Source organism: Mercenaria mercenaria, chromosome 6 (genome assembly GCF_021730395.1).
Source record: "Mercenaria mercenaria strain notata chromosome 6, MADL_Memer_1, whole genome shotgun sequence".
Taxonomy (NCBI): domain Eukaryota; kingdom Metazoa; phylum Mollusca; class Bivalvia; order Venerida; family Veneridae; genus Mercenaria; species Mercenaria mercenaria.
The window spans coordinates 75,322,235-75,348,753 of NC_069366.1; the positions used below are offsets into that span (position 1 = coordinate 75,322,235).

Here is a 26,519-nt window from a genome sequence, read left to right on the forward strand (position 1 = left end):
CACCTTTAATAGTACTTATCACATTTCAAATGAACGCACAGTTACATGTAACTATAACAAGAATATCCAGGAACAGTGATTCACATGCTTAAAATGATCTCAAAAGAGTTCATTGGTTACCACACATTTTCTTCATATGAATGTCCTGGAATCGCCGGATATCCCTTCTCACAGCGATAGTTCCTGGCATAATGTTCCTGTGTATACGACTGTGCATTCTTCTATAAGGCCTTTTGTCAACTACTCTGAGAAGTTGCCTGTAAGCATAAATACTACAGAGAAACAGTCAATTTGTCTAAGATATTAAAGTAACAAGGTTAATACATTGTATTTGAATATATATTCATACAAAAACTGAATTATGTTTAATCTCATTATCAATCTGACAAAAATGATTTCTAGTACAGGGGTGTGGCGGGCGGGTCAGTTTTCTCCTGATACAACCGTGTAGCAATACAAAGTGAACGAAGAGCACGGGTTTAGCGGTATTTATAGTAAACTACCTGTTCATGCGTATTAGCTTGAGACCGGTTTAAAGTACGTCGGTACCCAGAAGATAAAGAAGAGCTACGGAACCAGTTATTCATTGATATTATTTTGCTTAGCAACCAATAACGTGAATTCTCGAAAATAAATAAAATTATTTTTATTCAAAATAATTTACATTATTTTAATACTCGAAAAGATTACAACTAAACCATGCTTTGTACCTTTTAATTACTACACGATAGGACTTTATATTGTAATGTTAATATTTCAATATGTTACAAATCAAACAAATAAAATATTTACTAAATGAATGCAAGGTTGGGTAGTTATTGGCCGCTCAAAAACAAAGATGTACTTGACGAGGTATCTCGCCAAGTATGTGAATAAAGTAACCGGAAGGAGACCAGGCGCGTCTGCTAAAATTTGCAAACTATTACAATGAAACTCTGCACTGTCACATAATTTACACTCTCATAACGTGGTAGCAACACCGGCTAATTTCAACATAACGTAACTCTGCACTGTCGGACATAACGAGGTAGCAATACTGACTAACTTAAACATAATGTGGCAATTCACGGCAACTTCGGTGCCAGTAGTCACGGTATGATAGTTACCAGACACGACCAGGTATCCGGGAATGACGGGTCAACACATACCAAAACCACTGCGTGAAGGAAAGCAGTAAGTTGCATGCTAGAGGGTTGATAACGCAATACAAAGCAATACGCAATACAAAGCAATACGCAATACAAAACTAGATTTCGCCAGGTACTATGGGCAAAACCTATTCAACCCTAGCCACATAACAACATAAGAGTAACCACATAAGAGTAACACACGCCGAAAATACAGTGCTTTGTAAGTTCTCGCCAGACAATAGATGTATTTTTATGAAACAATATTTATTTCCAAATTATACTTATCAGTTTATTGTAAACTAATGTAAGCAGACACGCCTGATCACCTTCCGGTTTATAGAATTTTCCGCCACAATAAATTGAAACAATTTATCCCCCAAAATTCTATCTAATAAAAATGTTTAATTTATACAATGCTTGAACACGGAATCTTCAGCATTTATGTTTACTAAATTGTCATACTTATATTAGCTTTCTAATTGAATCTCTTAAATAATCTAGGAAGAATTCTAACCCTACGAGATTTAAATGAACGCCGTCATTTCTAAAAAGGCTGTTTCTGCGTCAATATCGGGGCTTATGACGTCACTTTTCCCTGATTCTATTACTATTTTCCGCGCTATGCGGTTAAGGCGTTTTCTTTTCTTTTCAATTGGCCTTTTACCGCCTAATGCCCCTTGCCAGTTTTGTCTCTCTAATATGTCTATCCAAACTATTGTTGTATTTGGGAATGCTTCACGTAAATAGTTTATCTCTGTTTCAATCATTCCTCTTAATTCACAAGTATTTTCGTATACTAGGTCATTTCCGCCTAAATTAATGTATATTATTGAAGGAGGAGATGAAAGTAAGACCTGAGTTTCAATTGTATGTCTGAAACCTCTCCAACGAAGACCTCTGACTGCCCACCAAGCAATAGAAATGTTCGGGATACTAAGATTTGGTTTCCTAGTCGTCTTTGCATGTTCGCCGGCCCAGAACGGGATAGAGTCACCCAGAACCCATACGTCTGAATAAAAAATAGTTTTCATTTATAGCTGGTAAAATAAATTAATGAAAATATTACGTTTAGAATGGTAATTAATACCGTTGTGAAATAAAGTTGATTGTGATGTACCGTATATCATCTGCAGATTAACATCATGTTCGAACATAAAGATTAACACAGTTGGATGTCCATCTACCAAGTTTCATTATGATTTCCGACGGGTATCCATCGGAAGCTAGGTCAGTGGCTCTACCAATCCTAAAACTGTGTGTTTTGTATTGTGCACCTAAAAAATGTGTTTTACTGATGGCTTTTGCTAAGACTGCAGAAAATTGGGTCCTAGTTGTTACAGACCCATCCCGATGACAGAAAAGTGGGGCTTGGATGCTTGGCCTCATAGACAGAAATTCCTTAATTGCCTTAACTGGGCACAAATTACCAGCCTGTCTGGGCAACTTTAAGTATACTGGTTTACCCCTTTGATTAGTTTTAAAGTGGCGTAACCGAATGATTACACAATCGTCTTTTGTGAAGCGTAAATCATTGCGTTGTAGGGGATTTTCTGACAGGTGTTTGTTTACATTGACAAGTTCACTGACCCGAAACAAACCGAAATATGCTAAGGTAAAAAGTGAATGAAATAGCGTTACTTCGTAGTTGTCATAACATACTTCAGGGAGTGACCTACAAACAGCTAACAATACAGACTTGGTCAGCGGAGCACGCTTATCTCGTGTTGTGCGACTCCTGTGACAACCTTCAAGCAATTTCTTAACTATAAAAATACTGTTAAGATCATAAAATCCATGCAGTTTATGATGATAATTGATGCCCGCTACATAAGTAGATATTGATTTTGGTGATAGTCCCTTCTCAAAGCAATAAGCTATAAACAGTGTAAGTTGTTGAACGGGAATAGGAAATTGATTTGTAAGCCCATAAATAGACCGAAAGTTTGTAAAAGCATTTATAGCTGTGCTGTATGTTGACCTGGAATTATATGAAATTCCTGATCTAATGAGCTGTCCAGCTCGGCGTCGAAGACTTTCCAAAGGAAGTGTGGCACGGGACATGGATCTTGATCCGCGTCTGGGGCTATTTTTCTGAATCTGTTCAACTGAAAACGAGACAGTGCATCACAGATTTCGTTCTGATGACCAGGTACATGACAGGCTTTGATTAAGATATTTAATTTTAAACACCGTAACGTCAGTACTCGAACTAGGCACATGACTGCTTCTGATTTTGAAGTTAATTTGTTCAAAATGTGTACTACTGCTTGATTATCACAGTTGAATATTATCTTTTTATTGGTCAAATCTGCGCCCCAAATATACAATGCCGCTAGGATTGGAAACAGTTCTAAAACTGTTATATCTGCAGTAATACCGATTTGTGCCATGCTTCTGGCCATTTAGCGTGGGACCAGTGGCCTTTAAAATATATGCCGAACCCTAAGTTTTCACCCGCAGCACTATCCGTAAACAGTTGGACATCTGTATTCGATACCCAAAAGCGGTCATGGAATACAGAAATACCGTTAAAATTCTGAAAGAAAAGTAACCACATTGACAGATCTAAGCATATTTCATTTTTAATTCTAACATGATGATGTGGTTTCGTTAATCCACAGGTTGCGTTTATCAGGCGGCGGATGAAAGGCCTACCCATAGTGATTGCGCGGCAACAAAAATTCAGAGAACCTATAAGTGATTGTATTTTCTTTAAAGTTGTTTTTGAATGTAGCAAAATTTCATTGATTTTTTGTATAAGCTCTTGAATTTTTGAAGCTGGGATACGAACGAGCATTTGCTTAGAGTCTAACTCCAGCCCAAGAAAAACTAAAACCTCTGTTGGGCCCTCCGTTTTTTCCTCCGCTAACGGTACACCTAATTCTATCATGGTATCTCTGAACGTTTGAAGTGCAGCAGTACATGATGCGTTCGTTTTGTCTCCGCCCAAAAAATCGTCCAAATAATGCAACAGTCCGCCTGATTTGAGTTTCGATTTGACACAAAATTCAAGAAATCTTGCAAATCTTTCAAACGTGATACAACTGATTGAGGCACCAAATGGAAGTGCTTTATCAAAATAATATTTATTCTCAAAACAAAAGCCTAACAATTCAAAATCAGTCGGTTTTATAGGTATAAGCCGGTACGCACTTTTAATATCAGTTTTGAATAATTTGCAGTTACGTCCCAGGTCCTGTACTAATTTTACCGCTTCGTCAAGTGCGTATATTGTACGGAACACAAAGTAGGGTCTATGTAATCGTTCACCGAATCTCCAGACGGATATGATAAGTGATGTATCATTCGATATTCTCCAGGTGTTTTCTTTGGAACTAAACCTATGGGTGAAACGATTAAATTAGTCATCGGTCTTTCATTGAATGGGCCAGCCACCCTACCTGCTTTAATTTCTTTTTGAATTTGAAGTTTTATGATATCGGGGTTTAACAAAGTTGAGCGTAGATTTTTTGAATCGCGTGCAGTACGTGGACCTGTATATTGTAACGGAAAACCATTCATAAATCCATCTAATAAAATTTCGCTTCAGTGACGTCATAGTTTCTTAAATGCTTTTTAAGGGCTATTACGTTTACAGGTGTTTGGGCCAAATTGTGTATGTCCAAATTACTCTGTTCGGTGGAAGTGCTTTGTTTTTTAGAATTGTTAGTTTTTTTCTTGGGCCTCCGTAACTGCCCCGTCTAAAAAGGGTCTGCCGCGAAAAAGATTTCGCTGTGCGGGACGAAACTGTCCACCACGTGAGTAACCAGACTGGTTCATTACAAATGAACCTTGTTTAGTGCATGTGACCTCAGGATGGGGCCCCGAACATTTTGAGCAAACATGAGGAAATTTGCAGTTTTGCCAAGCACAGTTGCCTCTGTTAAAGTCTTGACACGTGTACCGACCTGCATTTGGTGTAATGTTGTGGGTAGGCTGTAATTGCATGCAGCGCCACCACAAGTCATTATTAATTTGTGACCAAGGGGATGGGGAAATTGCTTGACGGAGGCGAAATTGTTCATCATACGTCCTCCATGAGAAACCGCCTTGGCGTAAGGCACATTCTCTTATATTGAACATGTAGTGTAACATTTCGTACACTTTATCTGCATGTGTAGCTAAGTAAATGGATGTATAGATTATGAACGCGTTTGTCCATTTCTCTATGTTTGTAATTTTTTCTTTACATTCTTTGTTTGCTGATTCAATCTGGCCTTCCGAATTTAAGCGAAAAACGCTACCTGAACAAAATTCTGACAATTCTACTGCTCCTTTTAATAATAATGCTAGGTTGACATATTCACCTTTGCATATCTTTTGTTTTAATGAAGCCGGAACGTGTGCGGCTAAGTCGTCATCTGCTAAGCGAACCATAGACAATATAGAATTATTGTACGGTACATTCAGTGGCCCATTACATTGAATACCTGAAGATTGTGGGTCGATAGAATTTGCGCCGCCACACCCTTGAAAATTATTTGCATTATTTGAATCTCTATTGCCCGTAGGAGGAATAATTTGTGAATTTCTAATAATTTGTTCGAAATCAATAACATTGCACTCACCGGCATCTGTTTGTAGCAACCTCTCGTCTACAGCATCCTCGAGGTCAGCCGCAGGCCTTTTTTGCCCCCTGGTGCCCCTGACGTCCCCGTGACCTTGGTCATTCTGCTCCTCTCTGGCAGCGTTCCTTCTCAAGTTACGCCGGGCATTCTGCAGATTCAGCTCCTCGTCCTGCTCAGCGGCTCTCTCCTGCCTTTCCTGCTCAACGGCTCTCTCCTGCCGAACGGCTCTCTCCTGTCTCGGCATACGCCTAGCCTGTGCCTGTCTTCTGCGACCGCGTGGCATTTTCAAGCTTTTAAAGTCAAACTTGATCACTTGAATACAACTGTGTAGTATTATACATGTAGATCTAAGTTTTCTCCTGATACAACCGTGTAGCAATACAAAGTGAACGAAGAGCACGGGTTTAGCGGTATTTATAGTAAACTACCTGTTCATGCGTATTAGCTTGAGACCGGTTTAAAGTACGTCGGTACCCAGAAGATAAAGAAGAGCTACGGAACCAGTTATTCATTGATATTATTTTGCTTAGCAACCAATAACGTGAATTCTCGAAAATAAATAAAATTATTTTTATTCAAAATAATTTACATTATTCATTTCTTGTAATTAGTCCTATAATCACTTTGGCTTACAACAAAGTCTAAACATTATGTTATAATTTTACTTTTCAGATATAAGCTAGAGTGTACATATTTAGTTATTAGAAGCATTGTCTTCAACATGTATGAATGAAATGATGTAATCAGAGATAATTGATGGCTTTAGTGACTATATATGCTACAGGATGAAATGAGATTACAGACAGAGACCCCATCAAACACTTAACTGTAAGTAAATATTTGCGAACATACTAGTATATTTATTTCTATAAAAGGTTGATGATGTATTAATTTATCTTGTTGGGGATAAGGTTTCACTGACAGGCTGGTAATTCCATCAACATTTTATGACATTAATTTTTTGTCAGTACGAAATTCTAAAATTTCTTTTTAAGCTTGTCTGTCATCATTATTAATAAGCATTTACTGAGATGAGGGATAGTACCCACAGATTGTGCTCTTATTTTCATTTCAGTGTCCAATTGTAAAGTAACTAGTTTTGATACAACATTTAAATGGTAACTGCGAGTTAATTCTGGATTTAGAGTTTTCATTTCACATTCTAGGTAATATTGTATTGTCTAAACATTTTAATTGCAATTATTAATATAAATTGTTTATATATGTGTTATATCAATTTCAGAAATGGCTGGAATGAGGTTCCTGACCCTGGTGATGGTTTAGCAAAGCTAAGAGACATTCTGGTGCCACCTATATTGAGCCAACATAACTCCAAAAATGATTTTGTTGTATTCATAACTTTCTATTAAATAATTTTTATATTTAATATATCTTTTAGTTTAATTTTTTAGTTAAAGCTAAGTGAATATTTATCATTCTTAGACTTCCACTTGTCTGATATGTAGATTTGAACAAATGCCCTGTTACGGTAGGAAGTTCAAGCCACAATTGCCAGGTTAGGCTAAGAAGTGCTGCATGATGACAGGTCCTTGGATGGCATGGACCCAGTCCATGGATGGCATGGACACCATCCATGGATGGCTTAGACACTGGACAATGTCCATGGATGGCATGGCCTCTGTCCATGGATATGCCGTGGACACTGGCCATGGATGCCATGGACATTGTCCATGGCCACTGTCCCTGGACAGGCATGGATTTTTATCCAGGGATACACAGTTTTTGTCCATGGATATGTGTTCCAATACTCCATGGACAACAGACCATGCTGAAATCCATGGAATCCATGGACATACTACAGCCGGGCTTGACCTTAGACCTAGGGACCTGGTTCTTGCGCATGACACTCCGTCTCATGATGGTGAACAATTGTGCCAACTTTCATCAAAATCCCTCCATGCATGTAGAAGATATGCTAACCCTAACCCTAACCTAACCCTAACCCTATTTTTAGTAACAATGACCTTGACCTTGATCCCAGAAACCCCAAAATCAATCCCAAGCTACAACTTTATATAAGTTTTCTATACACCAAGTTTCATCATGATAGCTCATTCCTAAGTTAAGTTATTGACCGGAAACCCTTTTTTCTATTTTAAGTAACAGTGACCTTGACCTTGACCCCAGAAACCCCAAAATCAATCCCAGCCTTTGTCTTGATATAAGCTACATACATACCAAGTTTTATTCAAATATCTTTACCGAAACAAAAGTTATTGACCGGAAACCCTTTTTCTATTTTAAGTAACAGTGACCTTGACCTTGACCCCAGAAACCCCAAAATCAATCCCAGCCTTTGTCTTGATATAAGCTACATACGTACCAAGTTTTATTCAAATATCTTTACCGAAACAAAAGTTATTGACCGGAAACCCTTTTTCTATTTTAAGTAACAGTGACCTTGACCTTGACCCCAGAAACCCCAAAATCAATTCCAGCCTTTGTCTTGATATAAGCTACATACATACCAAGTTTTATTCAAATATCTTTACCGAAACAAAAGTTATTGACCGGAAACACCAGTTTGACGCCGCCGCCGCCACCGCCGCCGCCGCCCGCCCGCCCGCCCGACCGACATCTACCCCAATCTAATAACTCAGGTTTTCGTTGAAAACCTGGTTAATAAAATGTAGTCACATTTTTATACATGTGCTGTTCCAGAATTTGTTTTGTTGGATTTAACGTCGCACCGACACATGATAGGTCATATAGCGACTTGTTCCAGGAGAAAACCTGTATTAGTGACATGATATAAATACTGCATAATAAGTAGTTTAAAATACTGGAAAATCCTTGTTTTTCTTATGTTCATGCGAAACTAAGAACAAGTACACTCTCATACAGTTATCTAAGGGAAATCAAATTCTTCCATATTTTTCAAATAAATGCTATCTGTGTTGTCATGGCAACGGAAATTCTAAAGCACCCATGTACCATGAAAATATGGTGATGTGTACATACAAAGACCGTGATGAAACCAGCAATATACAGTTGTTATTTACAGTAAAATCATTTTAACATTGTTTAAACTGATCCTTAATATTCAAAAGTATGATGTTTAGTAAGTGATACGCAAAATTTGTAGCATTTATGACTTGAAAAATACACGCCATACACAGCCACGTCATGGCTTTCATGACGTTCTTAACGTAACATCTCAAAATGCTTTTGGTGACTAACTTAAAATCGTCATAACTCTTGAAATAGTGAAGATAATTACTTCAAAATTTCAAATTTGAAAGATAAAAGAATGTTTTTCATGAATATTTTGTAATCTCAATTTTCATTTTTTTGTCACTAACACAGGTTTTCTCATGGAACGGGTCATATATATAACAGAGATGTGTCAGAGGGCAGTTTATTTTTATTACTGTGAAATCATCTATTTTGTAGGCCTAAACTTTTGTGACTTCTTGGTGGCATGTATTTGTGGATTTTAAAGATTAATCTATTAAGAAATAAGTAAATTCCTTAAATTGATAACCCTCTGTCAAAGTATGCACCGCATCTGATAGTAGCATTTAAGACAAAACTGAAGGGAAATTACTGATGAAACCTGAAAAAAGATACACACATGCACCATCGCAATATGCTGTTGTTTATTTGTTTTAAGTATAATTAAGTTCTAGCATTGGCTGCTTCATAATGAAGGTATCTGTGAACTAGAGCTGCTTTTGAGAAAAGCGCATGTCTCCCACAACTGCCTAATCATCTGAATAGTAGTATATGAGTCAACTATGCACCAAGACCTCAACTGCCTTGTCAGACTTTCAGTGCTTTGATTATCAAAAACAATTTTCACAGGCCATAATTCCGAAGTGCCTGGGGCGATTTGACTTATTATCAAACTTGCCTGAGGACTTATTGGCAAACACATTTTGTTCAAGTTTGGTGAAGATCGCATGAGAAATGTTCGACTTAAGAGTGCAGACAAGATTTGTGACAGACAAACACACAGACAGACAGGAGTAAATCAATATGTCTCCCACACCACTGTGTGGTGGGAGACATAATTAGGCAATAACTCTAAGGTTACTGAAGAAAACCTGAGAAAAGTGTGTGCACCTCTACACTATTCTGTGATATATTTGATTTAAGTATAATTTAAGTATAATGAATTTCTTCTCAAATGGCTTCTTTGTTTTGTAGTAATTATAAGATTTTAAAACAATTCAAGGGAAATAACTCTGAGGTTACTGATATGATCCTGATGAAAGTTTTTTTTTTTTTTTTTTTTTTTTTGGTTGGGTTTAACGTCACACCAACACATTTTAGGTCATATGGCAACTTTCCAGCTTTGATGGTGGAGGAAGACCGCAGGTGCCCCTCTGTGCCTTATTTCATCACGAGCGGGCACCTGGGTAGAACCACAGACCTTCCGTAAGCCAGCTGGATGGCTTCCTCACATGAAGAATTCAACACCCCGAGTGAGGCTCGAACCCACATCGATGAGGGGCGATTTGAAGTCAGTGACCTTAACCACTCGGCCACGGAGTTGATGAAAGTTGCATAAACACCACCAAGCTTAGAGCTGTTCTATATTCATTATATGTATAATGAAGGCTTAACTCCATAATGTAGGAATCTACAGTTTTTAAAGCAAATGAAGATCAAGAACTCAGAATCTGACAGATTGTGCGTCGCTGCACTTTCCTGTAAGTATATGAGCATAATTAAATTCTATTAATTGGTTACTTCATTATTTTGGAATTTAATGATTTTAAAACAATTCAAGGGCAATAACTCTCAGGTTACTGAAGAAATCCTCATGAAAATTTTATCACCACACTATGCTGTTGTACATCTAATTCAAATATTATGAATTTCTATCTAATGGCTTCTTTGTTACGTAGGTATTTATGCATTCTAGAACAACTGAAAGGCAACTTTCAGCTGCTTTTGAGAAAAGCGCATGTCTCCCACAACTTAAATTGGCAAATACATTTTGTTCAAGTTTGGTGAAGATCGTATTAGAAATGTTCGACTTAGAATGCAGAAAAGATCTGTGACTGACTGACACACACACAGACAGGAGTAAATCAATGTCTCCCACCACAGTGGTGAGGAGACAAGAGACAACGTAATAACTCTGAAGTGAGTGAAGATATTGTGACAAGAGTTAATAATTTAATGTCCTGCTATATGTTATTGGTTTATAAACTACAGGCAGACATTTGGACACATTTAATATTTCTATTCTAACCAGCAAACATTTCACACATTGAACAGCAATTTAACATTCGGTTCATAGGGTGTTACAATTCACACACCAAGAGAAAAGTATTGCCTTACAGAAATTTGTTGGGTATTTATAAATTAAGTGTATTCAAACAATTTACAAAATATTTGTGAACAGTACCAAGGTTTTGTTATCTAATCTTGTTAGACCCACAAGGGATAAGTGGTAATCTACTAACCACAGGTAATCAATCATACTACAAAGTTTGACTAGTGCAACACCAAAATTCTCTAGTTACTGATGGCAAACCAAAATGGTCAACTGACTGAAAGAAAGACAGAAAGGCAGACAAAGAGACCAACTAGCAATGAGCAGACTTCATACAAATGTCAAATAGTGTGCTAATTATGGTTATTACGACTGACAGTTCCATAGGTAACTTGTTAAAAGTACACAGGCAAACAAAACCAGACTTGAGTAAACCTATTTATTTTTAGAAATTACCATAAATTGTGAAATGATGCGGGCAACAGCAGACTTATTCAATCTCCTCAAAACAGATAAAACCATCATTGAATATTCCAATTCCTTCAAATTGACCGTTTTCTTTTCTTTTAAGAAGTCACAGATTTGTGAAATTATCCAGAAAATGGAATTTGTACTGAAAATGATCTATACCTTAATGTCACCCTAGAAAATCTGATTTAGCCTAAAAAAGTTACAGAGTTCATGAAGTGCAAGTCATTTACTTTAAATGATTTAATCAGGTTTTTCTGGATAAGATACACTGGATACATAAAAGATCCAAATCAATACAGCAATGCAGGACATATTAAGTATGAAGTTGTTGCAGCTACAGCACTCTATAGGGCTATAATCAAGTAACTGTCTATCACAGCACTATGTAGATTAGCACAACACAATCCAGCTTATTGTAAAACAAGAGAGTCATGATGACCCTGGATCGCTCACTTGAGTAATATGAGCTACATGTTTCAAATGTCAAACTGATGCTAAAATATTAAGACTAAAGTAGGTCAGTAAGTCACATTCATGGTCACTGAAAGTCATTTTTAAGATCGGTGTGCAAAACTGTATTTGTCATCCAAATTTCAAGGCTCTATCTTAAAACAAAAAAGTAGGTCAGTAGGTCAAATTCAAAGTCAAGCGATCCCTAATTACTTGGGGTCATCAGGTAATTATAATGGAACAGTCTTGGAAATATGATCAGAAAATTTTTAAAGTATTTTTTCCAATATAACACACATAACAAGCCTAGGCCTTGAACTTCCAGACAAGAGATTTTTATAAAAATTTCCTATATAAGTCTATATAAAACTTGGGACCCCCGGGGTGGGGCCACTTTTCATCCCAGGGTAATAATTTGAACACTATTGGTAGAGGACCATAAGGCAATGCTACATACCAAATATCAAAGGCCTAGGTCTTGTTGTTTCAGACAAGAAGATCTTTAAAGATTTTTTCCTATATAAGTCTATATAAAATTGGGACCACCGGGACAGGGCCTCTTTTCACCCCAAGGTAATAACATCTTGGTAGAGGACCACCAGGCAATGCTACATACCAAATATCAAAGGCCTAGGTCTTGTGGTTTAAGACAAGATGATTTTTAAAGATTTTTCCTATACAAGTCTATGTAAAACTTGGGGCCCCCGGGGCGGGGCCATATTTGACCCTAGGGAGACAATTTGAAGATTCTTGGTAGAGGACCACTAGATGATGCTACATACCAAATATCAAAGTCCTAGGCCCTGTGGTTTTAGACAAGAAGATTTTCAAAGTTTTTCCCTATATAAATCTATGTAAACCATGTGACGCCGCCCCCACCCCAACCCCCACCTCCGCAGGGTGGTGCCATATTTGACCCTAGGGGGATAATTTGAACAAACTTCGTACAGGACCATTAGATGATGCCATATATCAAATATCAAAGCCCTAGCTACTGTGGTTATAGACAAGAAGATTTTTAAAGTTTTTCCTTTCGGTTGCCATGGCAACCAGAGTTCTGTATGGAATTCATTTCTTTGACTAATTTTTAATGAGGATCATGCAAGGAACATTCCTGTGAAGTTTCATCAAAATTGGACAGGTGGTTTATGCTGGGAGGTGTTGACGGACGCCGGATAGACGCCGCCGGACAATCACTGACCACAAATGCTCACCCTTGAGCACGTGCTCAAGTGAGCTATCAAGCTCACAACAACCAATAACCACAATCTCTGAAAACTGGTTTTATCTGGACAACAATTGAATACAAGCATGTACTGTAAATCACTTTATATTCGCGTGATCTTTATTTTGCGAATTTCCTTACTCTGAATTATTTCATGGATTTATGAATTTGCGACAGGAGGGTCAGAAATTTAAATTCGCGAAGGTTCTTATCTTATATTAGTGAAATTCCAGTTCCAGAAGTCTTGATTACATTAATGTCCATTATTTCGTACCGTAACGAATTTATGCACGCCAAAAACTCTTTAAATAATGGTCGGTAACAGCTATTTCGTATCAGTAATCGGTTATTTTATTCACATGAACTGCTTTTGTTTGACTGAAATTCGATCGAAAAGAGACTTTTAACCATTTATTCAATTTACGGGTGATTACTCTTATAACATTTAATAGCTGATAAAATGTTTAGTTTGTTACAGTCATTTGAAAGTTACAAGTATATAATATAATGGTGTGGCAAATTGTCCGCTAATCCCATAGCTATCTAAACAAAATGTGTAAAAAATAGGTGTGTTGAAAAGATAAAAGATGGTATGGATCATCACCTAAGGCAACACGCGCACATACAAAGTGCATCAAGGAGCTGCTATCCGTAACTTGTTAAAAACACAGTTATCATGTTATATACATCCCTGCCAGCTGCATGAAAATCCAACCTCTAGTCTTTAGCGTTAATTCTGTCTCTAAGCAGTATATTCTACATGAAATGTAGTTTTGAGGATTTTTATTATACTTATTCATAATATATTGAAATAAATTGAAGTTCATTCAATAAACATGGTGTACAGGCGGTTAGTATTCATTGCTGAAATTGACCTTATTTCTGACATTTTTTTCCGATATGTCTGTATGTTATGGAAGGAAATCTATGCGGATTTATGAATTCGCGATGCACTCGATTCCTGAAAAATAGCGAAAATTAAAACACCGCGAATAATACCGGATTTACAGTAAATAGATGCTTGCCATCCTTTAACCTGGGCCTAGAGACTGTGGGATAATAATCGATGGGACCCTATTAGTCGCCTCTTATGATCATGCAAGGGTAAGGCAGTGATTCCAATTCTTTTCATACACAGATTGTCCCAGAACCACATGAGGCAGATAGCAGAAGAAAGCCTGAACTTGTATGAATTTATAACCCATAAACGGCAACTTTACTTTCTTTTCTAAAAACTAAATATAATATCAAAACATTTGACATGTTGAATAATTTGAAATAATGTCTTAAAAACAGCTTGAAATGTGAGGCTTTCTGTCACTAACGGTGACAAATGCCCCCGCAGCACCTTGACCTTTGACCTGGTGACCTTGACCTTTGACCTGGTGACCCCAAAGTCAGTAGGGGTCGTGTACTCAATAAGTACTATCAGCATGTGAAGCTTGAAGGTCCTGGGTGCAGCGGGTTCGAGAGTAAAGCGTCTTCATGCAAAAAGTTAATGTTGTGATGAATGAACAAACTAACGGACGGACAGTTGAAAACTAATATGCCTCCCTTTGGGGGCATAAAAAACATATCTAAAAAATCTTAAACTGAATTTAAGCCCGCGCGAAACTGTCTTTTTTGCCGTTTGCACGAAATTTCATGCCAGAGAATTTAAATGATTTCACAGTATTCTGAAGTTCTGAAAATTCAGGGTTTAATCAAATTCTGCATTACAGAAAAAAATTGATCTGAGCGTGCAGAACTATATTAAGGTAAAAAACTATATTTAAGTAAAAACCTGGGGACTAATAGGCATCATACCTAACTTACATAGTCACCTCATTGCAAAAATGTACCAGAACCTTCTTTACCAGCACTTGGTATCTTTTTGCAATAATGGGGCGTAATATACTGTCACCTCAAAGCCAAAAGAGTTTAACTGCTTCTTTATGTTAATACAGTTTATCAACTTTTGTACTGAGGTGGTGATTTATATTTTCTTACCCGATACTGTGATCCTTGCTCTTGCTTAGCTTTTGACAACTCGGATATTCGTCCTTTTTGTTCCTTAACACACTGAAAAAAATATGAATAAACATGAAAAAAACATAACTTTTCTTGTCCAGTTTGACAACTTCCTCACATGAATCAGCAAAGCAGGACAAATGACTTCAGACATTGATGTCTTCATACATCAATTGTCAAACACTTGACATAACGAAATTCTTGTTCTTTTCCAATTGAGCTTAATTTTTATCAAAATATATCTGCTATGATACTTTAGAAAGTTATTTTACAATTTGACATTTTTGCTGAATTAAGTTTAATCCATTAAGTAACTAGAGCTTCTTTTGAGTGCATGTCTCCCACAACTGCCTAATCATTTGAATAGTAGTATATGAGTCAATCATGCACCAAGACATCAACTGCCTTATCAGACTTTGAGTGTTTTGATTATCAAAAACAAGTTTCAATGGCCATTATTCTGAAGTGCCTAGGCCAATTTGGCTAGTTATAGAACTTGGCCAAGGACTTATTGGCAAACACAATTTGTTCTAGTTTGGTAAAGATCAGATGAGAAATGTTTGACTTAGAGTGCGGACAAGCTTTGTGACAGACAGACTGACACACAAACACATACACAGACAGGAGTATTTCAATATGTCTCCTACACCACTGTGTGGTGGGAGACATAATAATCAAGATGAAGTAAAAGTGCATAAAATTTTGACCCGAAATTCGATGTAACAAGAGCTCGTACAACACTAGTTCTGGCTACCATATCTTAACTGACGCTGTTTTTATTTTCTGATGGTCGCGTCCATTAAGTTATGGCGAAACCCCATTTGGTTAACTAACCAGTATCAAACTGCAACATCTCGCACACTTCTCTCGTGAGAAATGGATGACGTCATGCAACAGAGCACATGGTTATTTTTGAAAATCAAGATCAAAATTTCACTTATTAATACATTTATTTTAATCATAAACATAACCAATTTTGATAAAATTCATAAAAAACATACCCTAGAAAGTTTAAGTTCTCAGAAAAGGTCAATAAATAAAAATTCTATACCGCCTATTGGTTTTCAAATGAAGAGTACCCTGATCAGGTGACAACTGCAATGGCGGACACAATATTGCAGACAGGGGTACCAATTTGAAACTTGTGTGTATATCTTGTGTTCAAATTATGTTGTATGGATAAGTTTATGCCAGATCAAAAGAAAAATTAATTAGAAACTTTTTAAAATAAAAGGTGAGTTCATTGCATTTCATTTGATGAAATTATAGCGTGACAGACTTCTGGGACGATTCCTGGTTAGGTTTCAGTACGGGGTTCAGTGCAGAGATCTGTAACAGCATATAAACATCTCTGAGCTGAATTTTTTAGCTAGTAGAACACAAAATGCCCCCCTTGATGCACTCAGTAATTGCACAAGGAACAAAAATTATTTGGTCACTGTACACAAAAAATCTACTGTTCTTGGTCAAAGTGACCTTGACCTCAAAATCAATAAGGGTCATCTGCTGGTCATGATAAACCTCCCTATTAAGTTTCATGATCCTAGGGCCAAGCATTCTCAAGTTATCTTCCGGACACATTTTAACTGTTCCAGGTCACTGTGACCTTGACCTTTTACCTACTGACCTCAAAATCGATAGAGGTCATCTACTGTTCATGATCAACCTCCCTATTAAGTTTCGTGATCCTAGGCCTAAGCGCTCTCAAGTTATTGTCCGGAAATGATTTTACTGTTCCAGGTCCCTGTGTCCTTGACCTTTGGCCTACTGACCTCAAATCTATAGGGGTCATCTGCTGGTTATGACCAACCTCCCTATCAACTTTCGTGATCCTAGGCCCAAGCGTTCTTGAGTTATCATCCCGAAACCGTTTAACTGTTCTGGGTCACTGTGACCTTGACATTTAACCTACTGACCTCAAAATCGATAGAGGTCATCTACTGTTCATGATCAACCTCCCTATTAAGTTTCGTGATCCTAGGCCTAAGCGCTCTCAAGTTATTGTCCGGAAATGATTTTACTGTTCCAGGTCCCTGTGTCCTTGACCTTTGGCCTACTGACCTCAAATCTATAGGGGTCATCTGCTGGTCATGACCAACCACCCTATCAACTTTCATGATCCTAGGCTCAAGCGTCTTGAGTTATCATCCGGAAACCGTTTTAACTGTTCCGGGTCACTTTGACCTTTGATCTACTGATCTCAAAATCAATAGGGGTCATCTGAAGGTTATGATCAACCACCCTATCAATTTCATGATCCTAAGCCTAAGCATTCTTGAGTTATCATCTGGAAATGGATTGGTCTACATACTGACCGACCGACAGACATCTGCAAAACAATATAACCCTCCTTTTCGCAGGGGGGCATAAAAAGGGAGCGACATTCTGGAAATATCTGAGCTGGAACTATGGACCATGTGTTACATGAAGAGAGTAATGATATAGGACAACTATTTTAATATTAATTCAAATCCATTAAGCAATAACAGAGAAATAGATTGGAAGTACATCAGAACTTCAACCTGAAACTCGGAAGTAAAAATGGAAAATAATTCATGAAATACATGAAATATTGGTGTAATGGACCTTGTGTATGGTATGGGCGATGATTTGGAACAACTGTTTTTTAAATTTGAATCACATGCATTCATTTATAATAGAGACAGAGCTTGTACCTGAAATTCAAAGTAAAAAGGGAGCTCAATTTTTGAAATAGTGGTTGAGAGTTATGGCCCTTGTGGCATTTGATGTTGGTGTTGATGACAAACATTCATTTTCAATCAGATGTAAATCCATCTAGTAATGATAGAAATGAAGGAAAACACTGAGACTGTTACAATCCTCAAGTTCTGTTGAAAAAACTAAATGGTAGGGTAGGCTAGCTGTCATGCTTATACAATTAATCCGACTGATAAAGTAACTGACCAATCAGTCTCGGCAAAACTGCTTTTGCCCATTCTGCAAATACAGTCGAGCCCCGATTATTCAACAACCTATTATTCGTAAACCCGGTGTTATTTGAAGGAAACTTATGGTCCCGAATTGCTCTCTATATAATGCTATGTTAAATTACATGGATTACCCGAAATCAATTTTTCGAAAACATGCCATTATTCGAAGTCTTTTTTGAGCACCGTGGATTGTGTTTGTAAAGAATTTCACACCTATTATTCGAAGTTCACTCCAATCAATTTACAAGTTGCTGACACGCTCAATGTGTGAAAAACGAAAAGCGGTTTGTTCGTAATATTCGCCAAATTGTGATAATTACACTTACGGTATTCAGCTTGTTTGTGAAAACGGCTTTGAATATTGGTGAATTTTGTTAAAAGTGTTCACATTCATTTCCAAACTTTATTACGATTATGCAAACCTGCAAACAATAAACTTGGCCACTTCTATATAAAGAAGGAGTGTTTTAGAAGTTGTCATATCAAAAATGACTTCTACAACGTTAGCACAACAAATTCTGGCAGAGCAATCTGGCGAAGGACCCGGTAACGGGGGGATACCCAGATCGGCCAATGTTTTTCTTTCTGTCCGAGCTGAGCAATCTGGTGAAGGACCCGGCAACGTCGGGGGGATAGCCAGATCAGTGACGGGCGGAAAGGGTTTGAAAAGAAAAAAGGAGAGCAAATCTATTGAAGAAAAATACGCAGCGATATTAGAATGTGAGAAGGGTACTCGATCAAAAACGGAGATAGCGCGACAGTTTAATATTCCAGCAAGCACTCTTTCAACGTGGATTAAAAATAAAGACTCAATTAAAGATGGCTATCAAAAATTTGGACCGAAACGAAAATCTATGAAAGTTGGGGCTTATGATGAATTGGAGGAAGTTCTAACGACCTGGTTCAAAGCCACTCGCTCAAACAACATCCCTATTTCAGGACCGATGCTTCAAGCTAAAGCAAATGAATTGGCACAAAAAATGTCTATTGAAGGATTTCAGGCTTCAAATGGCTGGTTAGATAGATTTAAGGATAGGCATGGCATTTCCTTTAAAAAAGTCTGTGGTGAATCAAATTCTGTAAACTCTACGTCTGATGACATGACCGCATGGCAGAGTAAGCTCAAAATTATTTTGGAAAATTACAAACCCGATGATATCTTCAATGCAGATGAAACTGGTCTCTTTTACCAGCTTACCCCAAACAAAACGCTAGAATTTAAAGACGTTCAGTGCCATGGTGGTAAAAGAAGTAAGGAAAGACTCACGGTGCTTGTCTGCAGCAATATGTCCGGTGGAGAAAAATTACCTTTTTTAGTCTTGGGCAAATCTCAGAAACCACGTTGCTTTAAAAATGTCAAATCCTTGCCAACTGAATACAAGGCAAACAAGAAAGCATGGATGACAGGAGACATGTTTGAGTCATGGCTTAGAAAACTTGATAGAAAAATGACACGAAAGGGCAGAAAAATTGCTATGATAATTGACAACTGCCCTGCACATCCAAATGTAAAAGGTCTGCAGGCAATCGAACTAATATTTCTTCCACCAAATACAACATCAAAAACACAACCCATGGATCAGGGTGTTATTCAGTCTTTAAAGTGTCATTATAGGAAACGAGTAATTTATACCCTTCTCCGCCACATTGAGGCAAACACAGAGTTGAAAATAAACGTGTTCCAAGCACTTGAAATGTTAGAGCAGGCATGGTCAAGTGTGACTGCGGTCACAATACAAAACTGTTACAGACATGCCGGATTTATTGTGAGCGAGACACAAACTGATCAAGACCTCACTGAGGATGATCCGGACGACGATATCCCACTTGCACAGTTAGCAACATTGGGTCTGACGGAAAAGACAATGTCTGAATTCATTAGTGTTGATGATAACATTCAGACAAGTGCAGATGTGTCCGACGAGTGTATAATAGAAGAGGTGCAGGCCAGACGAAACCAGACAACATTGGGCGAAATAGACGAAAACGACGAGGAAGAAGAAGAAGAAAATGTACAGATCCCGATTCCTTCTACCCAGGACTTATTAGATGCTGTGAGGACATTATCTAACCACTTCCGTGTGAAAGACAATTGTAGTGACTTTTTAAAATCTCTCTGCTCAATGTCCGACAAAATTGTGAAAGACGATCTTCGTAAAAAGTGCTCAAAACAGACAGTAATAACTTCATTTTTTAAACAGTGACTGCGAAATACAATAAATGAGAGAGATGACAACGATAACAGTTACCGACATGTTCGTAAATGTTTTATATCATTGTGTACTTCCTGTGTAATTATCTGTACATGTATTTTAAAATAATGTGTTTATTATGTGGATTTATGAAGATTTGTTTGTAAATAAAACTGATAAAAAATATGTTTTTCTTATTTGTCTCAATGTTCTCGTGAATATAGTAATAAAAAGGGTTTATCAAGTAAAGTTATAGTCAGATTGGGGAGATCTGTCTAAGTCTGGAGTAAGTTGCAACAATTGGAATGAAACAAAGACCGGTCGGAGCTAGCAGTTGGATTATTCGAACCTATGCATTATTCGAAATAAGATTTTGGTCCCTTGTACTTGAGGATTGACTGTATTCAATTTTATCCTGCTATAACTTAGAATAGTGCTAAATTTAATGTAAATGAGTTATTACTTCTGATCCTGAAAAAAAATACACTTAATATCATCAGGGAACAATATATTTGTGAATGTCAACTTATATTGAATAATAAGATTACATAGACAGAAAACTTACAAAGTGGATCAAGCCAAGTAGAAGGCATCACCTTATTTTGAATAATCAAATTGCAAAACTAAGCAAAACCTATGTGACAAAATTATTCCTTGACCTTTTCACCTCCTGCTGACAGTCAGTTAATGTGACAGTTTGTTAGAGAGAGAAATTTTTTAGCAGCGACTTTCAGCAATAATGAGGCAATAAAAAAACTCCTGAATGTCCCAATTGGTGACACTCATATGAAAAAAAGTTGAGAACATTTGACTGGCAATTTTCCCCCCAAGTCAGTTTCTGATAGCAGTGCCATGTTTAAAAAGTTGTAATAGCAATTAATACCAATCAAATTTTTGTGCATGAGGACAAATTTTCTTGTTTACGCCTTTAGAAAACTGATGCCCAAGGCATGATTCAAATGTCAAGTCCTTGAAAGCGGACAAAGGCATTATGTTTTTATATAAGAAAACAAGAGCGCCGCCAAGCGGGGCAATATACGCCCGAAGGCTGACATCATAGGATGGGAGCAAAAATTTAAGAACTTGACTGTTGTAACCCAAAGGACTGGAACAACAAAAGGAAAACTTGAAAAAAACAAATCTAAGTCCACAAAAAAAATATTCAAAGTCTACAAAAAAATCCTTATCAGGTACAGGTATGTTAAAATAGACCTAAAAATTGAAAGTACCATCCATGTTGTACCACAGAAAAGTGGTCTCGGTTTTTCCCTACGGCCAATAATAAAAAAGTTTCAAAATAAGCTATTTATAGTAACATAGAAGGGAAGTAATTTAAACAAGAGGGCCATGATGGCCCTATATCGCTCCCCTGAGTAGAGTTGCTTGCTTGAACAAATTTCTTAGCTAAAGCTTTAAGATCTAGGCCTTCTGGTTTATTTTTAGCAAATTTATGAAGATTTCCCTATGCACAATCAAGTAACCCTGAGGCTGGGTCAATTTGACCCTGGCGGGTCAAGATTTGAAGAAATTTTGTAGAGGTCCACTAGGCAATGCTACATGTCAAATATCTAAGCTCTAGGCCTTCTGGTTTTTTTTTTTAGAAAATTTTGAAGATTTTTCTATGTACAATCAAGTAACCCCCTGGGGCAGAGCCAATTTGACCCCGGGGTTCATGATTTGAACAAATTTTGTAGAAGTCTACTAGGCAATGCTATATGTCAAATATCTAAGATCTAGGCCTTCTGGTTTATTTTTAGAAATTTTTTGAAGATTTTCATATGTAAAATCAAGTGACCCCTGGGGCGGAGTCAATTTTGACCCTGGGGGTCATGATTTGAACAGATGTTGTAGAGATCCACTAGGCGATGCTACATGTGAAATATCTGAGCTCTAGGCCTTCTGGTTTATTTTTAGAAAATGTTTGAAGATTTTCATATGTAAAATCAAGTGACCCCGGTATGTGCGGGGTCAATTTTGATCCCTGGGGTAAATTGAATTTGTGGAAATCAGAAATGTTGGGGATAGAGGTCATACATTAGGCATAGCATGCTACATGTCAATATCTAAGTCTAGGCCTTCTGTTTATTTTAGAAATTTTTGAAGATTTCATATGTAAAATCAAGTGACCCTGGGCGGGTCATTTTGACCGGGGTCATGATTTGAACAATTGTAAGGTCCATAGACAATGCTACATGTAAATATCTACTCTAGGCTTTTTTTTAGAAATTTTAAGATTTCCTATGTAAACAAACCTGGCGAATTTGACGGTCTGATAAACTGTAGTCCACTAGGCAGCTACTCAAGGCTAGGCTCGGTTGAAAGATTTTTTAAGTTCCATGTAAACAAGTGACCGGTCATGATTTAAACAAATTTTGTAGAGGTCCACTAGGCCATCCCAGTATCATCAGGTGTCCCGCAGGGGTCTGTACTTGGTCCCCTGCTCTTCCTAGCTTACATAAATGACCTCCCACAAAACATCAGTTCCAAAGTCCGTCAGTTTGCAGATGACACGGCAATATATCTAACATTGTCATCTGCAGACCAATCTGTCACTCTCCAAAATGACCTAAAACTTCTAGAAAAGTGGGAGTTGGAGTGCGTTATGGAGTTCAACCCCTCCAAGTGTCAAGTGATTCACGCCACTAGAAGGAAACATCCTATCCCTACCGAGTATTACCTACATGGAGTCAAACTTGAATCGGTCAGCTCCGCTAAATACCTAGGCGTGGATATCTCAAATGACCTATCATGGGACAATCACATAAATTGGCCAACCAAAAAAGCTAACCAAACCCTAGGGTTCTTACGAAGAAACATTAAGGTCAAATCCCATCCCATTATGACCATTGCTTACCAGACTCTAGTCCGACCCCAGCTTGAATATGCCTCCGAGGTATGGTCGCCCCACACCCAAACCCAGATAGACCAAATTGAAAGCGTCCAAAGGAGAGCCGCCCGTTGGATCAAGACTGACTACTGCCGTACTTCTAGTGTAACAGATATGCTACCCTCCCTAAACATTCGTCGACTGGATTTAAGGCATATAGATTCTAGGTTATCACTCTTCTATAAGATTCATCATGATCTGGTTGCTATCCCAAACGTAGATTACCTTACCCAAATGACCTGATGTGTCCGCTATGGTCATTCCCTAAGTTATAGGTTAATTACTGCAACCACTGACTATTACAAGTTTTCTTATTTTCCGAGAACACAAAACGTCTACGTCCCCGCAAGGGGTTGGACGGTTATGGAAGATAGATAGATAGATAGGCAATGCTACATGTCAAATATCTAAGCTCTAGGCCTCCTGGTTTATTTTTAGAAATTTTTTGAAGATTTTCATATGTAAAATCAAGTGATCCCTGGGGCGGGGTCAATTTTGACCCGGAGGTCATGATTTGAATAACTTTAGTAGAGGTTCATTAGGCAATGCTACATGTCAAATATCTAAGCTCTAGCGCTTCTGCTTTTTGAGAAGATTTTTTAAGATTTTCCTATGTAAAATCAAGTGACCCCTGGGGTGGGGTCAATTTTGACCCCGGGGTCATGATTTGAACAAAGTTTTTCCTTTTGGTTGCCATCGCATCCAGAGTTCTCCATGGAATTCAATTCTTTGAACAATTTTGAAAGGGGGCCACCCAAGGATCATTCCTGTGAAGTTTGGTGTAATTCTGCCCAGTGGTTTTCAAGAAGATTTTTTTACAAATTGTTGATGCACGACGGACGACGGACATCAAGCGGTCACAATAGCTCACCTTGTCACTTTGTGACAGGTGAGCTAAAAAAAAATATTGTAAGTACAAAAAAGAGATCTGCCAAATAAAAACAAGAGCACTGCAATGCAGAGCAATATACACAAAGCAAAGTCATATATGACCTTTGACCCTTAAGTGTGACCTTGACCTTGAAGCGAGTCATCCGGAACATGTGCTCTGCAAATCGTCTCAGTGTGGAGAACATTTCTGCCAAGTTTCTTTGAAATCCTTCCAGCAGTTCAAGAGTTACAGAGCAGACACAAAACAAACTTATATGACTTTTGACCCTTAAGTGTGACCTTGACCTTGAAGCGAGTCATCCGGAACATGCGCTCTGCACGTAGTCTTGGTGCGGTGAACATTTGTGTAAAGTTTCTTTGAAATCCTTCCAGGGGTTCAAGAGTTACAGAGCGGACACGAAACAAACTGATATGACTTTTGACTCCTAAGTTTGACCTTGACCTTGAAGCGAGACATCCAAAACATGGCTATGCACATCCTCTCGGTGTGTTGAACATTTGTGTCAAGTTTCCTTGAAATCCTTCAAGGGGTTTAAAAGTTACAGAGCGGACACGAAATTGCTAACGGACAGACGGACGGATGGACGGATGACACCAGCGTCATAACATAAAACATCCCTTCGGGCGTATAACAACCATCCACTAAGATTTTTAAACTGGAATATATGTCTAATATTTCCAAAGCCTAATTTATATTTCAATATCTTATGAAATTTATATACATGCAAAAGAATATGCTACCCCCTGGCGAAATGGAATTCATGAAATCATGAAATTTTCATCACCATTATGAATTTTTCATGAACTGTTCTGGATCACTTCTTAATCTGACTTCATGAAGTTTTATGCATGAAGTGTCATTTGATCTACTTCATGAAGATATCAAGCATTATTGACAGATTCATGAAATCCTTGAAATATTCATGAACTTGTTTAAGAATGAATCAAGATTTTTTCATTAATGTCAATATACCTATAGAATTCAAGAAAAGTTCTTGAAAAAAATGATGAACATTTTATGAGCAGTTTAAGAATATTAAATTCTTAAAACATTCTTGATGTGTTCTTAAGAAAAAGTCATCTATGATACATTAAAAGTACTAAAATTCAAAACCTTTTTCTAGTTCAGTACCAGTTCTTGAACCCAATTAGGAGTTTCTGAACTGTTCATTCATTAAACATAAAACTTAGGTTTTCCTTTTACAATAAATGAATAAGTTCATGAACTGTTCATGAATGTTCATGAACATTAAATTCATAATGTCACATGATCAGTTTCCATTATTTTGTTGCATGCTGGGAAATTGTTTGCACATGTGATTCAACAATATCTGAGAAGTTTGTGCAGCAAATGAGAAGGAAATATTTATCATACTACAGTAAGGAATGGTTTAAAAGGAACATGAGTATACTGAATATCAAATAAGTAATTATGGTGTTGTCATAAATTGTTCATTTAGAAAATATATAATCCTTTTAAAATGTCACATGTTTTCACGACCCTGAAACAAAGCTAGTATCTAATCTGAATGTCAATCTTGAGATTAAAGTGAATTATACATTTTTGTATTTTATACAGCAATAATTATTGTTTACTTCTTATTATGCTCCCAATCCCACTCTAGTTTACTGTTTGACTCAACATGTCATTTGTTGAGGGTGGAAAATGTCATTGTCTCAGTGACTCAGCAGAGACTAAAACAATCTCTAGCCACTAACTGAACAACTCTTAAATTGACCTACAGGGATTTTTCTTGTATCAAGCTATACCGATATTGTTTAAAGAATTCCATTACACGCAGATCTCTCAGGTTTCATAGTGTTACACTCCTACCAGGTTACCTTGACAAGGTCATGAAACTTGATTTTTTTTTTTACAAAAATTGTTCATGAATAAATATTCATGAAAATCAAAATTTATGTTTCATGAATATCAATACATTATCTCGGCTCTTAATAACAAGTGCATGGATACTACTTAATTGGTAAGGTATTATTTAGTAACTGAAAATATGATGGATTACTGTATCATTTAAGGCAAAGAAGTCCTTTTATAATGTTTTGTATTGTTCATGAAATATTCAAGAAAAGCACAAAATGTCTTCATGAAGTTATAAGAATATTTATTCTTGAAGTGTTCATGGAAAAAACATGAAGTGCAAATGAGACATTGAAATAAAGAACAAAATAATGCATGAAGTCTTCATGAAGTATTTTTTTCAGGAATATTTTCATGAATTCTTCATGAAGATTAATAACTACAAACTTCATGAATTTTTCATGAACACAGGCTTTGCTTTATTTCATGCATTTTTAATGCATTTACCACTTCATGAATAATTCATGAATCTGTTTTCATGAGCTGCTTATGCATTTGTCTCATTTGCACTTCATGTTTTTGTCATGAAGACTTCATGAAGTCTCCACATGAAGAAGTCATGAATGCTTCATGAGTACTTCATGAAGTATGAATAAACATTTGACTGGGGCCTTTTT

At 37.2% G+C, this 26,519-nt stretch overlaps 2 protein-coding genes across 2 annotated transcripts in view; both read right to left on the minus strand.

The window, feature by feature from the left end:
- Window positions 1-26,519, minus strand: part of LOC123548496 (leucine-rich repeat and coiled-coil domain-containing protein 1-like) — a 373,147-nt gene that overhangs the window by 100,049 nt on the left and 246,579 nt on the right. Inside the window, exon 18 of the mRNA XM_045335795.2 lies at window positions 15,082-15,153. Coding sequence (XP_045191730.2) covers window positions 15,082-15,153 — 72 coding nt within the window. The remainder of the gene's footprint in view (window positions 1-15,081; window positions 15,154-26,519) is intronic.
- LOC128557845 (uncharacterized) lies at window positions 701-6,284 on the minus strand. Its single transcript, XM_053546354.1, has 2 exons — window positions 5,699-6,284; window positions 701-2,139 (listed from the first exon to the last, which is right to left on the minus strand). Exons 1-2 carry the CDS (start codon window positions 5,979-5,981, stop codon window positions 1,655-1,657), a joined length of 768 nt encoding a protein of 255 aa, XP_053402329.1. The 5' UTR covers window positions 5,982-6,284; the 3' UTR covers window positions 701-1,654.

Excerpts from the sequence above, each read along its gene's own strand:
- LOC128557845 (XM_053546354.1), bottom strand. The coding sequence starts at position 5,981 with ATGCCACGCGGTCGCAGAAGACAGGCACAGGCTAGGCGTATGCCGAGA. Across the intron at positions 2,140-5,698 it reads GTTGCTACAAACAGATGCCG|ACGTATGGGTTCTGGGTGAC; the intron begins GTGAGTGCAATG and ends TTTTTTATTCAG.